Below are 15,289 nucleotides of genomic sequence, written 5' to 3'. Positions count from 1 at the left end.
AATGTACATGCAAACCTTTTTTTTTTTTGTGTTGAGTAAAACCTACCTACTTAAGGCATTTTACCACGTCAGAATCTTACACTTTAAGAAATACTTCAGATACACACACCTATGTGTATGTGTATAATACCATTGATACGTACCTTTGTAGTATTAGATGAAATTACAGGCAACATAATAATTTTTGAAAACTAAAAGGAGACTTTTTTGTAGTGGAACAACTTAGCAAAGCCTTTTTAGTTGCCTGAAGATCAGAAGAACTGTTATTACTAGTCATGGGATGTTAGGGATGTTAACCTCTGGAAGGGGTGGAGTTTATAGGCTTTTGCTCGAAAAAAATTGTAAATGGCTGCTGAGTCCAGATTTTATTACCTTAGAGCAGAACTATGAGTAGCATAAAATGGAATTACTTTGTGACCTGTCACAGCTGATAGGTGCACCCACAATTCCCTGTTTTTCTCTTCAGTTTAATTTTGGCTTTTTTATATCCTTTATTCCCAGCACACAGATCATGTGTATAATGTGAACAGATGCACAGAAAAAAAAACAACTAGTAAGGAAAAAACAACATGCATGAAACGCTATCCCTTGTATTACGTGATGACAGGTCACTATTTGTTTATTTTTATTTTGCTTCTTCTAAAGCTTAATAAAAACCTAAAACATCACAGTTCTAGGCTAGAAATATTTTCACCATGAAACTGCTCTGGAAATCATTGGTAGACTGCTGAAAAAAGTTAGCTGTGCTGTCTGTGAAAACAGAAAATTCCTGCTAAGGAATTACTATACCCTCTCAGCTGTTGTAGTTTGTGCCCAGCAAGCCAGACATCTGGTCTCGCACCCTTATCTGAGGCTCTTTCTAAGCTGTAGTATATCTGTGCCTATGAATTTCGTGCACACACTCTGCCGTAATGATTCAGGAGTTTCATAGAATTCATCATGTTATGCGTAACCAAATTCTCCAAAACACCACAGCAATTCCCTGTGTTCTAAAGTGAAATATAGCCTAGCTTTAACTGGCTGTTTAGCTCTCAGTCATTTGCAAACTGGAGCCTTTTAAACCGAAACTACAAAGCGATAATGCCTCAAGATTGTGAGAATATTTTTGTAGAGCTTTTATGGATTTTGGAGGAAAACAGCACAATTTTAACATCTGGTCTGTGTGTGTGTAATACAAAAACTGAGATCCGTGGTGAGGGATTAAGCATATCCCTATTCAGAGAGTGACTTAAGCTGGCACTTGCCTTTAAGCGTGGACCCCAGCCTCCTCAGCTGCCTCCCTAGTGCAAGGGCAGCTGTCACTATGAGTCCTCCTGCCTGCTGGGGACGTGGCTGCCTGCAGTTGTTTCTTGGCCACACAGTAACCTCGTGAGTGCACCTGCACATATAGAGTCCTCTGGACCTCGCAGGATGAAGCTGGACCATAACCAGAACCATGCCTACGGGCATCCTTCTTCACCCTTGAGGCAGCCCTCCTCTGTGGATACAAGGTGGACATAACACTCCATGTCACTTGCTTAAAGGATATAATAAGCCAATGTTTAAATTTTAGAGGTCTGTTGATTCTATTTAATTTCTTTTAAAGATGTGGCTGAGCAATTACAAAAATGGACTCTTAAGAAGGAGTGTATTCTATTTTACTGCTTTCTTTGGAGATCTGTTCAAGACAAACAGTTTTCAGTGTTGATGGGCCAGGGATTTACACTTCACGTTAACAGAAAAATTTACTATTTTGAAGCTACTGTATGACACTGAGGCACTCTGACAGCCTATCATGCACTTCCACCAGATAATTCACTTGTGGCAGTTAGAAATTCTGTTGTTTGCTTGTAGGTGGATCTTACTTCCATTAAGGCTAATATGAGACTGTATGCCCCATCCAGTGGCTGAAGCCTTTGGGAAGGTAGGCAGCTAGCTGACTGTTAGGCTAAACGTGCCAACATCACCCTTCAACACCGTTTGCTTTGCAGGACTCTATCAGTCACGTAGGAATACCAGTGGCAGTATGAAGGAGCTATAGGTTCCCCTTCTGCTCTACTAGAGGCAACATGTATGTTGCGCAGCACGGGATACAGTAGCATCTCTTTTGTCCCCACTGCAGCGAGAATTTCTTATCTGAAATTTAAGAATAAGAAAGCTATCTTACAAGCTTTGTTGCCAGTGTTCAAGGTAGAAGAGCTAAAGGGTTGTGCTGCGAGTCCTAAAAGGTGGCAGAATGACGGTGACTCTCCTGAGGAAAGGTTTCCTCTAACCATTCCTAGCCATTCCTACCTGAGCCCTTCAGCACAGTTGATGGGGAGGACAGGCACTGTTTTACTTACCTGCAGGCCTGTCAAATCAAAGGATGATCTCAAAATTACAGAGCAGGTCTGTTCTATTATATTCATTTTGCAACATTTTTGGCAGTGTGACGGAGTAGTTTTGATTCAAAGTGGATCAAATCAAAGTTCATGTTATCTAGAGGTTAAAGGCTACTTACTTGATTGGGTCTAAAGTCCAAACTAAACAGCCAAAGTGACCAAGCTATTTTAGTTCCATAACATCTATTCTATTTTTAGATTAGAATGTTCTTTTTATAAATCATGGAAAATTAAAGTCAGACCCTAGCTATAAACCAGTGTTTTACACTTGCTGTTACTTACAGGGTTTTTCATAGTTGAAATACATCTAAATTAAGGCTTTTGGTTCAGCTGTCAGAAGAAGACTCAATTTGCATCTCTGTCTAAATTCACTGAGTTTTTTGAAGACTGAAGGTTTTTATTTGTTTACTACTGTAAAGATCTGTATAAATACATATGGGATTTGGAAGTCCTAAATTAAATTTCCTTGATCCTTGTGTTTAAGACTCTGTGATAAAACTTTTGACATACTTGAATGAGTAAAGACTTCCAATATTTCTGGTTATTTGGAGGAAAAACACCATTTATTTAACAACAACTACTGGTGTTTTTTTTCTTCTTAATATAAAAATCCTTAAGATTTTCAGGCACTGGCGAAGTGGATGACAATTAGGATTTGCAAAACTGAAAAATGAATTGTGGAATACTTCTAATTCTATTCATATGCATGCTGTTGAGAGATGGAATTAAAGTCAGTGTTATCTGTCTGTTAAAAAAGTGAAATGTTTTTTTCCAGTTATGCTGATTTAAGTTAACATCACTGGGAGGGGTGGGGGTGGCTGGGTATTGGTGTATTTGGGTTTTTTGAAATTACTTGCATGCTTACTAAAGTACATAGATGCTCTGTAAAATATAATATTAAAACACCATTGTGTTTCATCTGGCCATTCATAATTATTTAGGTGGTTATTTTTTCCATATATATTTTTGTCAATTTTTCGTCTAACCATTGTTCTGTGAGCCTACAAGTTGCCTCTGCTACCTTTTGAAGTACAGACCAGATCAGTTCAGTCTAGTAGCATACCCGAAGACAACCATTCTGTTCTAAGCTTAGCCTGAGCCCTGGATGCCAGCAAACCTCGTTTGCTCTTAAGATGTGAGATGTCAGAGCCTTCCTAAGAAGAACCTCAAAGCCGGGTTAACTGCCTGGCATTAGCCATGCAATGTTACTATACAGCCTAACACATTACATGGTGACAACTCAAGCCAAATGACAGAGGGAGCCTAAATGTTCCCCTAAAACCTATACCTGATTGTGAGCTTGCACCTCAGCCCTTTGGACATGAGACAATTGGATCTCAGCTTGGGCCTGAACTCATTACAGAGAAAACTAGCTTCTTTTGAAATTTCTGTTTCTTTTGTTTGTTTTGTTTTCAGGGATTACAATGGTTGACACAGAAATGCCGTTTTGGCCCATTAATTTTGGAATTAGTCCAGTGGATCTGTCTGCGATGGATGATCATGCACATTCCTTTGACATAAAGCCATTTACCACTGTTGATTTTTCAAGCATTTCTTCACCGCACTACGAAGATATTCCTCTTGCAAGAACTGATCAGACAAGCATTGATTATAAATACGATATCAAGCTCCAGGATTGCCAAAGTATGCTTTTAATTTCTTTAAATACTTCTTTCCTGTTCATATTGATTCATTCTCTGGGAAGTGTAATATCAGCCAAAGTGTTTAGAAGTATTCAGATGTCTAAATGCTGGTATCTTGTATCATCAGAGATGTCCACAAGATATTCTTGCAGGGCAGACAGAAAAGATCAAGTACATATAGCAGACCTTCAGCCTTTGAGAACAGCAGCTGGAGATCAGGCAAGGCATCATAAAGTATCTAAAATGACATTAAACACTTTTTATTTGACACATGAACCCCACCACTTGTTCCTGAAACCTCCAGCCTCCCATTCACATATCTTGTGTGTAAATTTTCCTTTGAAGCTCTATGCACACAATGCAGAATAAATATCCTGGATGTTAAAAAAGTGCCCCAGAGTACATAGCATATGAATTATTAATATGTGTAGCTTTTACATTCCAAGTGGCCTAAGAAACTGATGGAGTAGAAATATTTTCTGCATCTGAGTCACCACGTTGGTATAACTCTTATCAGTGCTCCTAATGCAGGCATAACCTTGGAGTTTCATGGGCTACTACTATTTATTCTCTATGAAAAATGTTTTTTCACTAGCTACAGTAAAAAAAATTTACACGGCACTCTCCTTTTAAGAAAGGAAGTGACAATTCTTAAACAAGTTGTTACTGCACGTCTGCTCAAAGTAGGTATGTAAGGTTGCTGTGCCTGGAACTTTTTAAAAGATTCCCTCAGCGTACTTAGATCTGACATCACATTTGCTTGTAGCAATCTGTACAGGAATTCTTACAGGGAATTCTTGCTAAGAAAATCGTGGTATTTAATTTTGGTCGTACAGCAAAGCAGGTGCTGTGTACCACTGGGTTACTTATGTCATAAATTAAAAGGCATTTTTCCAGCTACTAATTTGTTTTTATTTTCTTTAATTAGAAATGTCCATAACACTTTAATAACAAGCTAGAGAGTGCAGTAGAGTTTAGGTAGGATAAATCCTCTTCGTCTTTACTTAAATAATTTTCCACTTCTCTTTTTTTCTTCCTGTTTATTTTCTTCCTGTTTTATACAGGAATATACATATATGTTTTGTATAGTGTAGCCAGTCTGGAAAACAAAAACAGTCTGGAAAACAAAAACATTCACCTTATCCTGATACATGATCTGATGTAATGTTATAATGTCAAATGTCACAGCTTTCTTCTATGACCAGTAATGACTGATTTAAAGATATCCTATTTCATTGTTTGAGCTGGTTCAATATTATCAATTGCTCTCTTAATAAGAAACTTTCAGAAGATAAAATGTGTCTCTAAACTGCATCCAAAGTTGAACAGTGTTATCCAGGAGAAAACTACATTTCTTTAAATATTCAATATTATATTATCCAGTATATGTATTATCTAACAATATGTTATTCAATGTATAGGCCTATTAGATACTTAAATATTTTTTTAAGACTACGTTATAAACTCTGGTCCATCTCGCTGCAGTATTTCTGAACACCTTAAAGTAATACAACCAGATTAGAAACTGAGAAAAGTAAGGCCTTTCAAGTATGAGGTCTCCATATATAAATTTTTAATATCCTTGTCTTCAAATCATTCCACACTACAGAGCTGCAAACTGAATCTGTAATACACTTTCTACATCAGAATCTGGTTTTTCAGGCTATATGCTACCACTGAAATAGTGGCTTATAGCTTACATCCCTTTACATTCTTTGTTTACTGCTTGTTTTGGATTATGAAGCAGACCTATGAATCTGGCAATGTTTACTGTGATTGCTTGTGATTATTCCTTGCATGTTCTTTTATATATTCAATTAAACTTAAAGTTTATCATTTAAATCTTTTCTACACAGGTGCAATCAAAATGGAGCCTCCTTCCCCACCCTATTTTTCAGAAAAAGTTCAGTTGTACAATAAACCTCACGAGGAGTCCTCCAACTCCCTGATGGCTATTGAATGTCGTGTGTGTGGGGACAAGGCCTCCGGATTTCACTATGGTGTGCATGCATGTGAGGGCTGCAAGGTAAGTCATCACAAACATATTTTTTTCAGTAAGTAAAATTTGATACTATTTTAATCTGAATAATCACTTTGTAAAATCAGAGATCCATGCTTTAAAAAAAAGTTTTAGGTCTTTAAGTAAATCATTCCACATATACCACATATACTTTATGACTTAATAAGCAGGAATTTTTGAAAATATAATTCGCTTTTGTATTATTTATGTTACTGATCCATTCAACTTTTTTTGTGCGTTTCTTCTACTTTTGTCAATTATGCAATTATATTTCATTCCTGCTGTCTTGGAGGTCACTTGCAGCATCTGAATTCATAGAACACAGCAAAAGCAGGCTCCTGCCCAGCTCCAAAGCTCAATACTCAGCAATTTAAAATTCCAACTCCATTAGAGTTTCTTTACCTAATTTACACATTGCTAGGTGACTGTGGAAAAGTCTAATGGTGTTAAAGAATGTAGCCTTCTGCTTTAAAACTCCACCATCTCTTTTTTTTATGTCAATGATATTTAGTGTCTATAGCATATAAAGGACAAATGAATAGTGTAAAAATTGATCATCCTCAAGACTGAGAAAAGAAATGCAAGAGAAAGAAATAAATAATAATTCATTGAGTTCAAAGAAAAATATTACAGAGTTTAACATGACATTCCCATCTTCTCTGTTTTCAATATCTTGAGGAGAGTAACTAATGGGAAAGACCCAATGCAGAGCTTAAATAAAATTTGTAGCACTGAATTAAGGAACGCACATAAAGCAATAAGTATGCTGTTGGTTATTTAGGTTCCAGTGAATTGCATAAATAAGAGTTGGCATTATGCTTTTGTTGTTATTTGCTGTGAGGAAAAATCAATTGTTACAAGGAACAAATGATGAAAATTTGGATAAACTTTATTAATTGATTGAGTGATCTGAGAAAGCATCTTTAAACTGTGGATAGACAGAAGTGTGAATTTCCATAATTGATTTCTCTCTTTGTAAGACTTCATAAGGCTTGTGTGCAATAATTTCCATAAGTTTGGCACCAAGTTTTGTGATTTTTCATGTGCCGATGTACTTTGAAAATTTGTAATATCCAAACAATCAAGGTAAACTAGAAAATAAAAAAAACTAGAAAACATAATCCAGAAATAAATATTGCAAAATTAGTTCAGCACTGTGCAAAAACAAAGTAAAATATATTAAAATATAAATTCTCTTTAAGTACTGAGGCTCAAAAAGGAAAATAAATGTTTGAAATAGAATTTAAAAAATACTTGGTTAGCAAAGAAATTTTTTTAAAAAACAGCTAATATAACCTTTTTTATTTACTTGAGAACAAACTGCTGTTGGCAGAATTTCTGGTTTGTTTTTATTTATAAAAAAAATTATATTGCTAATGAGCTTTACATTTTGAAAATGTCACGTTCTCTTTATAACAAATTGTCCCATGAGCAGTGGAACAAATAGAGCTTTGCTTCCTTGGACATTATGTTCTTCGTGGTCAGCATGGCTCTGCAAAGCTCTCAGCTTATGTTGTTCCTAGTGTCCTTTAAACCCGGTTGATTCCCATAGGCTTCCCACCTGTTTGAGATTTTTACCCCTCTATCAAACTAGCTTGAAAATGGCTAATAAGATCAGAACAGGAGCACACTGGTAAGCAGAGAGTATGATCACATGAGCCTTGCTTCCTTTGGAAATCTGTCTGAAACAAAGTTAGGTTCAGCGTGTGTGCAGAAGGGTGCTTTGTATGTATAAAGAAGTGAGACACTGATACTGACAGTTTCTTGCATCCTTTTATGTTTACTCCAGGGCTTTTTTCGAAGAACAATTAGATTAAAGCTAATTTATGACAGGTGTGATCTTAATTGCCGCATCCATAAGAAAAGCAGAAATAAATGTCAATACTGCAGATTTCAGAAATGCCTTGCTGTTGGAATGTCACATAATGGTAAGCGCACATAGCATATTTTAAAACAATAATCTTTCATCTGAAAAATGACATGAAACATTAATATGATTACTGAATGTGCTGCTTTAACATCTAGTCTTCTGTTCCTTTACACTAGGCAGTTTAGAAATACATGTCAGAATGATTGCCTCTGAGTATAGGACACTGTATATCATTGGAAATTGCTTTCAATATAAAGATCAGATAGGTAGAGATCTGTACTTAGCAATATAATCTGTAGCGCAACATATGAGTTGGTTTTATTCTCCATCGTTCTTGCTCATTACACTGTTGGTTGTTCTTCCTGAACATATTCCTAGTGTAATTGTTATTTTTCAGTTCATTGTCTTATTTTTTGACGAGACTCTTCTGCATACTGTAGCTCAGTGTCTTTCCTGTAAGCAGAAAACTTAATTTAATTATGAAAAAGGGACTAGAGAGTTTACTGAAACTGTGAATAATAACTTGAATTTGAGGCATAGGACACCTACTGAGGACCATTAGCATCACTAAGTTAACACTTTTTTGCACTGGAACGCAACATACTTCAGATGAATGGGGCAGACCCTGTACCATTTTAAAAAAAAACTGTCCTCCTCCTTCCTAGGATACCCACATCTGGGCATAGATTCCAATGTGTGGTAAGTAGGAGCGTAGTGTTTCTTAGCATGCCCGTTCAGCTGTTGGCCTTTCATCATATGGTGTGCAGAGCTGTGACTGCTGTGTTATATGCACTGTCTGATCTCTCCACCGTCCAGAGGTGACTATTCCCTCCCACCTGTGAACTGTAAGGAGCATTTCCATTCTGAATAAATTGCAGTCTTAGATAGCAAAGGTGTTTGCAATTGTGTATGGTTCTGTGGTTCCTTTCTTTGCAGTAGGTAAGCATGAGACTGCTCTCTTGCATAGAATTGAGAAGAAAGTCCCTCTGAACTTTAAAATTCACATATCAATTCATGTGGAAATACTTATGAATGTTTGGACAGAAAGACATAATGAAGATTCTTTGCTGCCTTGCTTTGGCAAAGTTGAGTAAAAACAGGAATTAAATGTCATAACATAGAGACTTATGTAATTCTAAGGGTAAAGAATTGCAAACATGACTGGGAAAATAATTTCTCTGTGGTTTTTTTAGAACTTTCATTATTTTCAATATAAAAAAATGAGTGTACTGTCCCCAAGAGGAAAGCTTAACTGTGGTTTGAGAAGTTAATACATGCACTGAATGTAAATTGGTATGGGAAATGTTTTGCTAATAGAAAGTATGGTTTTCAAGTTCCTGGGATGCAACAGTAGCACTTAAAAATAAATCTAATTTTGAAATGCTACTGTGGGTATTTTTATAGTAATTCAGGAGGTTTCATTATTATTATTATTATTATTATTATTATTATTATTTTCAAGGTGCATGCCAAATTCCCTCATAACCTAGCAACATAGCTTCCAATTATGTCAATGGGAAACATGTGCGGCCTTATCAAGAAGGGGGAGGCTAAGACTGTTCTCTCTGGCTTAGTAACATGAAGGGCCCAAGAAGTATTTTTAAAATTAACATTTCACCTGACATTTTTTCCCGTTCAGCCAGTGCCAGGGCAGAAGCTGTGGCACCAGCAGAGGCCATGGCTATGGGAGTCGGGGGGAAGCACAGAGAGGAGGGGAAAGGCAAAGCCGTTTGTCCCAGGGCCTGAAGGAACGCTTTCCTTTGCTCTCACCAGCAGTTCACCTAACAGGGAGTTAGTAGTGTTTATACTCAAGTATTGGCTTCTACATTTGCATTTTTTGCCCACTCTGGTTACGTTACATTGCATGAAACAACACCCTCGCTCCTCCATCATTTATAAACAAACAAATCTATAAAAAAGAACTAAATCTTGCCTTTCAAGGCACAGGCCTGTATAAAGATGCATGCAGAAATGCAACGCTGGATGTTGTCAATGACACTGAGATACTTTTTTAAGTTACATCTACAGAATGAAGTTCAGCCATTTGGGCAGTGAATTCTGAATTTTAAATGCTTGGAATCAGAATGTGGATTATTTGTGCCTGAGGGTTCCAATCTATGTCTTTGCATAGACATATTATTGCAAAATCAGTAGGGCATTTGCAAAAACAGGGAATGCAAGGAGACACTTAGCAGCTACAACCACATTTTTTCACGTATAAACGCTACATACCACTTGGCTGAAGGTTAAAAAAGACAGTAGTGTTCTCATGCTTTGAATATTGTTTTCCTTTTCTTCTCTAGCCACAGTGCACTCTGTGTTTAACCCTTAGTTGCTCAGATTGTATTCTGAAGTACCACTAAGCAGAAGCTTTGTTCTTTTAGAACCAAAAAATTTTAGCAATCTAAATTTATTTTTTTCTCTTCTACTAAAAATACTATTTATATAAAACTAACTACTGTAATGGAAAAAAGAGCACGCATGGCTATATGTCTTTATTATCAGTTCTGGGAGCAGTTAATTGCTCAGTCTGGGTATATGCCCAGTAAATTCAGACAGGTATCCGCCCTGGCTTTATTTTGTGTTTTCTAGCATAAGAAACTGTTTATAGTCTATGTGAGGACTTATTTATGCTCAAAAATAATCTAGACAGTCAGGAGAGTGCTATACAGAATGGCCTATAAGCAATTGTAGTGACTTCTCCAAGCTGTGAAATGTGGCGTAAGGATAAATAGTCTATAGTTTTTTCCCACTGAAAGGCAAAGGATATAACATAGCACATAGTGTCTTACTGTTGGTTTTAAATCACTGACATTTGAAGAATACTGTAAATGAAAATAAAAGAAATAACTGCCAAAGGGAAGAGAGAGAGATCTTATGTTCCAGCAGGCACGTGCCCAAACCTGCACAACCTTCTATTACTGTGACAGACATCGCCATCTGAACCCCTTCCACCCCTGCAGCATCAGCAGCAAGCCATATTTCCAGATGTCTTACACCAGCCTTCTGGTTTGCCCCTGCCCTTCCTACCCCTACAAATCCTGCCTTGATCTGCTTCCCAGGCCCCCAGGAGGTAAGGAAGCTGGACCTGCTGTGAGTGTAGATGGAGGAGAGAGAAGATAGAGTAGCAAGGAGAATAAGTGGTCCAGGGAAATAGTAGATGAGGCCAGGGTCACAGGAGGGAGGTGGAGAGAGAAGCAGAAAAGGATGTCACCCATCCTTGAAATTTTCCTAAACCACCAGAAATACTGTGAACTCTTATCCATTCTGTAAACTCTCCTTTTCCCACCCTAACCTCTGTAGGTATCATCAATCCCTCTTACTTCTCCTCTCATCTAAAATCCCACTTTCCAAATTATATTATAACATAACCTTCTGTAAATCTCCTGGTGCCTGACCTCTCCCTGACTTTTGTCTCAGTCCCCTGAAAATGACAATTTCTCCAAAAGGAAACTACTAGGCTGAATTTTGAACATAACTGGATTTTGCCTGAAATGTTACGAAGCACTGAACAGAATCTGCTGCAACTAATACAATATTTATAAAATATATTCTAAAGTGTAAAAAAAAAAGTTAAACTATCCTTTTGCCTATCACATTAGAAGATTTGAATGTTTTATTCAGAACTCTCTAACTTTATGTTGTTAACGAAGTGCTATATTGAAAATATACCTTTGGGTCATGATCACCTTTTGTTTAGGAAAGTTTATTCTCGTAATTCATGAATTACTTCAGACACATATGTTCATGAAATAGGGACAGTGTTTAAAAGTGGATCATGAAAGATCCACTGCTATTATTAGTTCATCCTAAAAAAGCCCATTTAGAAAGAAACAAAGACATGTGGAGATGATGGACTGCTAATAAACAATCCATACAAAGGTGCATAACAAACTTTGCCCCAAGCATAGTTTTCACACACTAAACACAAGAAAAAAATATTATGAGATTCCTGAGGGATTTCATTATTGCCAAATTAATCTATGTAAAAGTCTGATATTATGATAGCAGGCAACAAGATATGCCCTAAGGATTTATATAATACAGAGGACAGTAAGATCTCGTTCCTATTCTTAGTGAAGTCAGTTCCTGTGTTTAGAAGACTTGGTCCTATCTGCTAAATGCAAACTGCTACTACTAGGGGCTGCTTTGCTGAACTGAGTAGACATGTGATCTGATAGCTGGCAATCCAGCTCAAGTGGGTTGTTAAACCAACGATGGGTGTTTTAGGCCAGTGAGAGATAACACCCCCCCCACCCCCACCCCCAACCCCACCTCACCCACCCCCCACTCCACCCACCCCCCACCCACCCCCACCCGCTATACTGCTTTGATTAGCTAATCAGCTTGTGCATTCTTTGATAACAGGGGGTAGTTTGGACTGATTTGACATTGATGTAACAAAGCTTACTCATAGCACAGAAAGCTATTACATCTAACTCAATTCTGAATGCAGCATGCAAGTGTTCAGGAATAGACGTTAATGTTTATAACCTAGTTTACCATATAACAACGTATGTGCTAATTTACTTTCACAGTAATCTCAGCATTTTAACAGACTTGCTATATAATTCAGTCTTACCTTTGGCAGTGATACTTCTGCTGTTTCTGGGTTTCTTTCCCTTTTTCATTTATGCAGAAGGAATTTTAAATAGTAATTTTTAAAAGAGAAACCAGGAATCTGATCGTCATAGAAGAATTAGCATCATGCCAAACCTATGCCAAATATTCCTTTAAAATGTATAGTAAATTTCTATGCAGTTTTAATCATGTATGATTTGATATAGTCTTCCTCTGTGTCTTTGGGCTTCAACTTCAAAATAGATTATACACAAGGGCGTTTGCATTCGTAAAATTTAGCACAGTGAAGACAAGGCTCTGATTTAACATTAATGTTCACAGGGGTTTTTGACTGTATATATAAAAATTATACAAATTCTAAAACACATGGAAACAAAAAGTTAGATATGATTCCAACAAGGAAAAGCACTGAAGCAGATAGCACAGTAAAAAATAGTATTTGGGGTTTATAGCACTTTTCAAGCAGAGATCTCAAATGCTTTTCAGGAACATAAGTATCACAGTCACAAGAAAAATAAAAATAAATGATAAGTGAAAGAAGGCATCTCCTCTAGAATTATTAACAGGAAATGAAATATTAACAGTATTACGTACTTCAGTACGCTCTGTAAATTAGTAGAATTTTATATTACAAGCACTAGGGTTCGTAACTAATTTGCAAAGGTAATTTGGCATGCTTTATTTGGGATGAATAAGCACACCAGAAATGTGATTCTGGAACACCCCTGGTCAATCTTATTTTCCATTAAAAAAGTAAACACAATGTAAGTTGTCATTTATTATCAATTCTACACCAGTGCTATGTAAACTTTTAACAGGGAACTATCAACAATACATTGTTTAGCAATACCAAATTGCTAGCACAAATACTGTAATTTACTTTCCCAAAGCCTCTTGGACAGGACACAAGGCTCTGCACAGGAATCAGGGTATAGGATAAGGGGTATATTTAGAAAATACAGTATATATACTATGCTGTCATTTTATACTCAAAACTAAAAGCAAGCCCATTTTATACTGGCAGTATTAGTGCAACAGTAGAATCAGTTATGTGGAAAACTGCCACAAGTTTTAAAAAGGAAACTATCCTCCTCAGTTCTGGCAAACTTACTTGAAAAAAAAAGGCACTAGTCTATTCACCCATGTATGAATTTCTAGCAAGATGTTTGTTACCGGTCTGGTTTCTATTCTTTAAAAGAATACAATTATAGAGCTCAATCAGTTATTCTCTAATGATAAAACAATCTTTTGTTCAAATCTGTTTTGAAAATCCCTGATCTTTTCAGTAAAATCTCTACATTAAACCTCTATTTCAGTAATCAGTGTCATAGCTGGTACATACGCTGTGGTGCATCATTAAGAAAGTTTCAGTAGATAACTGATTAGAAAAGGGGAGGAGGGGGGGAAAGATAAAAGAAAATAAAATTCTATTGTTTTTAATGCATTGGGGAAGTGTATGAACTATTTTAGAGCTAAGTTAATGTTAAAACATAGGAAGGGGAAGCAATATACTGTCTTTTTTTTTTTTTTTTTTTTCCAATCCCTGGTTTGTAGAAGTAACCTTGATGAAAGGGAGTCACGCCAGTGAGAGTCCAGATTATAAATTTGCCTCTGCAAACCCCAGCTCTCAAGAACAGGCCCACAACAGAATCATGTCTCATACTGGTGTTCAGTCAAGCTCTGTTTCCATAACAGTTAGAGTTAGTGTGCTTACAGAACGAGCTGATAGCATTCACATCAGGCTGCTGGGGATGCATAATTTGTTGTAAACATATTATGAAGATACTACATATAATGTTATAAATTTATTCCATATAAAATGTCAAAATAGTTTACAAGTAGGATTTATCATAACAAAACTTTTTTCTGGCCCAAAGCACCTAGTTCCTGATATGACTGTGAAATCTATCAAAGGACATGATCCTTAGAGTTCCTGTGTTCCTTTTTTATTAACAGTCCTTTATATGAAGCTAATACTTCCCTTGGTTTCTTTCCAGATTAAAAAGTCCACTGTATTGGTCTGAGAAGTCTTGCTAGGCTTCACTTAGGTCTTCAGTTTGCATATTCTTCCTCAAAAAAAGATGGTGAGGGGGAGTTGAATTTGTCGGCAAGAACCCAATCAGAAGCACCAAAGTATCACAAGATTTTTCCCATTGATGAAACTATTGCAAAATACACATTTGAAGAGTGGACAAATTAATCATAAAACATAATCCGATGCATGTCACAAATTTAATGTTAAAATAATACTAACACTGAAACCAGGTTTAGTGAAGAACATAATAGCTTTTAATGAAAATATAAGTTTAACAAATGTCTAGCCACACTGTTCAACATGGGCTTTTAAATAACCTTTAACACTTTTATTAGCTATATTATTATTTTAACACCTTCTTGACCCCACATTTTAGTTATACATGTTGTCCCTGCAACAACTTCTTACAATATTGTATTAATATATTTTAGCTTTATTACATTGATGATGGTTTGATTTTTTTTTTATTGAATCAGTCTTAAAGTATCTGAAAAAAATAATCTGTAAATGCTATAAAATATTTTCAGTGAGTCTTCACTCTACTTACTGCATGGAATACTCATACTTCTTCATTTACATCTTCAAGGATGTCTAAAATGCAGATATCATTATCATGGGTTTAATGTTATCACATCCATACATGTTTTTTAAAAAAACTCGAAGGATTTGTGTTAACTACAGATAAGAATTTTTAATAGTGAGAGAATCCATCTTAACTGCAAAATGAAAATACCATCTTGATACACAGTGTTCATGGAAGCATATGTAGCTGAATTAACT

General features: G+C 36.3%; 1 protein-coding gene across 3 annotated transcripts in view; it reads left to right on the top strand.

The window, feature by feature from the left end:
- PPARG (peroxisome proliferator activated receptor gamma) overlaps window positions 1-15,289 on the top strand; it is a 62,042-nt gene that overhangs the window by 31,248 nt on the left and 15,505 nt on the right. For all 3 annotated transcript variants that reach the window (XM_055806126.1, XM_055806125.1, XM_055806124.1), the window contains exons 2-4: window positions 3,777-4,004; window positions 5,860-6,029; window positions 7,813-7,951. In XM_055806126.1, the coding sequence (XP_055662101.1) occupies window positions 3,785-4,004; window positions 5,860-6,029; window positions 7,813-7,951 (529 nt within the window). In that variant the 5' untranslated portion in view covers window positions 3,777-3,784. The remainder of the gene's footprint in view (window positions 1-3,776; window positions 4,005-5,859; window positions 6,030-7,812; window positions 7,952-15,289) is intronic.

The sequence above is a fragment of the Falco peregrinus genome, chromosome 5 (genome assembly GCF_023634155.1).
Source record: "Falco peregrinus isolate bFalPer1 chromosome 5, bFalPer1.pri, whole genome shotgun sequence".
In the NCBI taxonomy this organism is placed as follows: domain Eukaryota; kingdom Metazoa; phylum Chordata; class Aves; order Falconiformes; family Falconidae; genus Falco; species Falco peregrinus.
The sequence above is the reverse complement of the archived record's forward strand: the minus strand, read 5'-3'. Positions and strand labels throughout refer to the sequence as shown.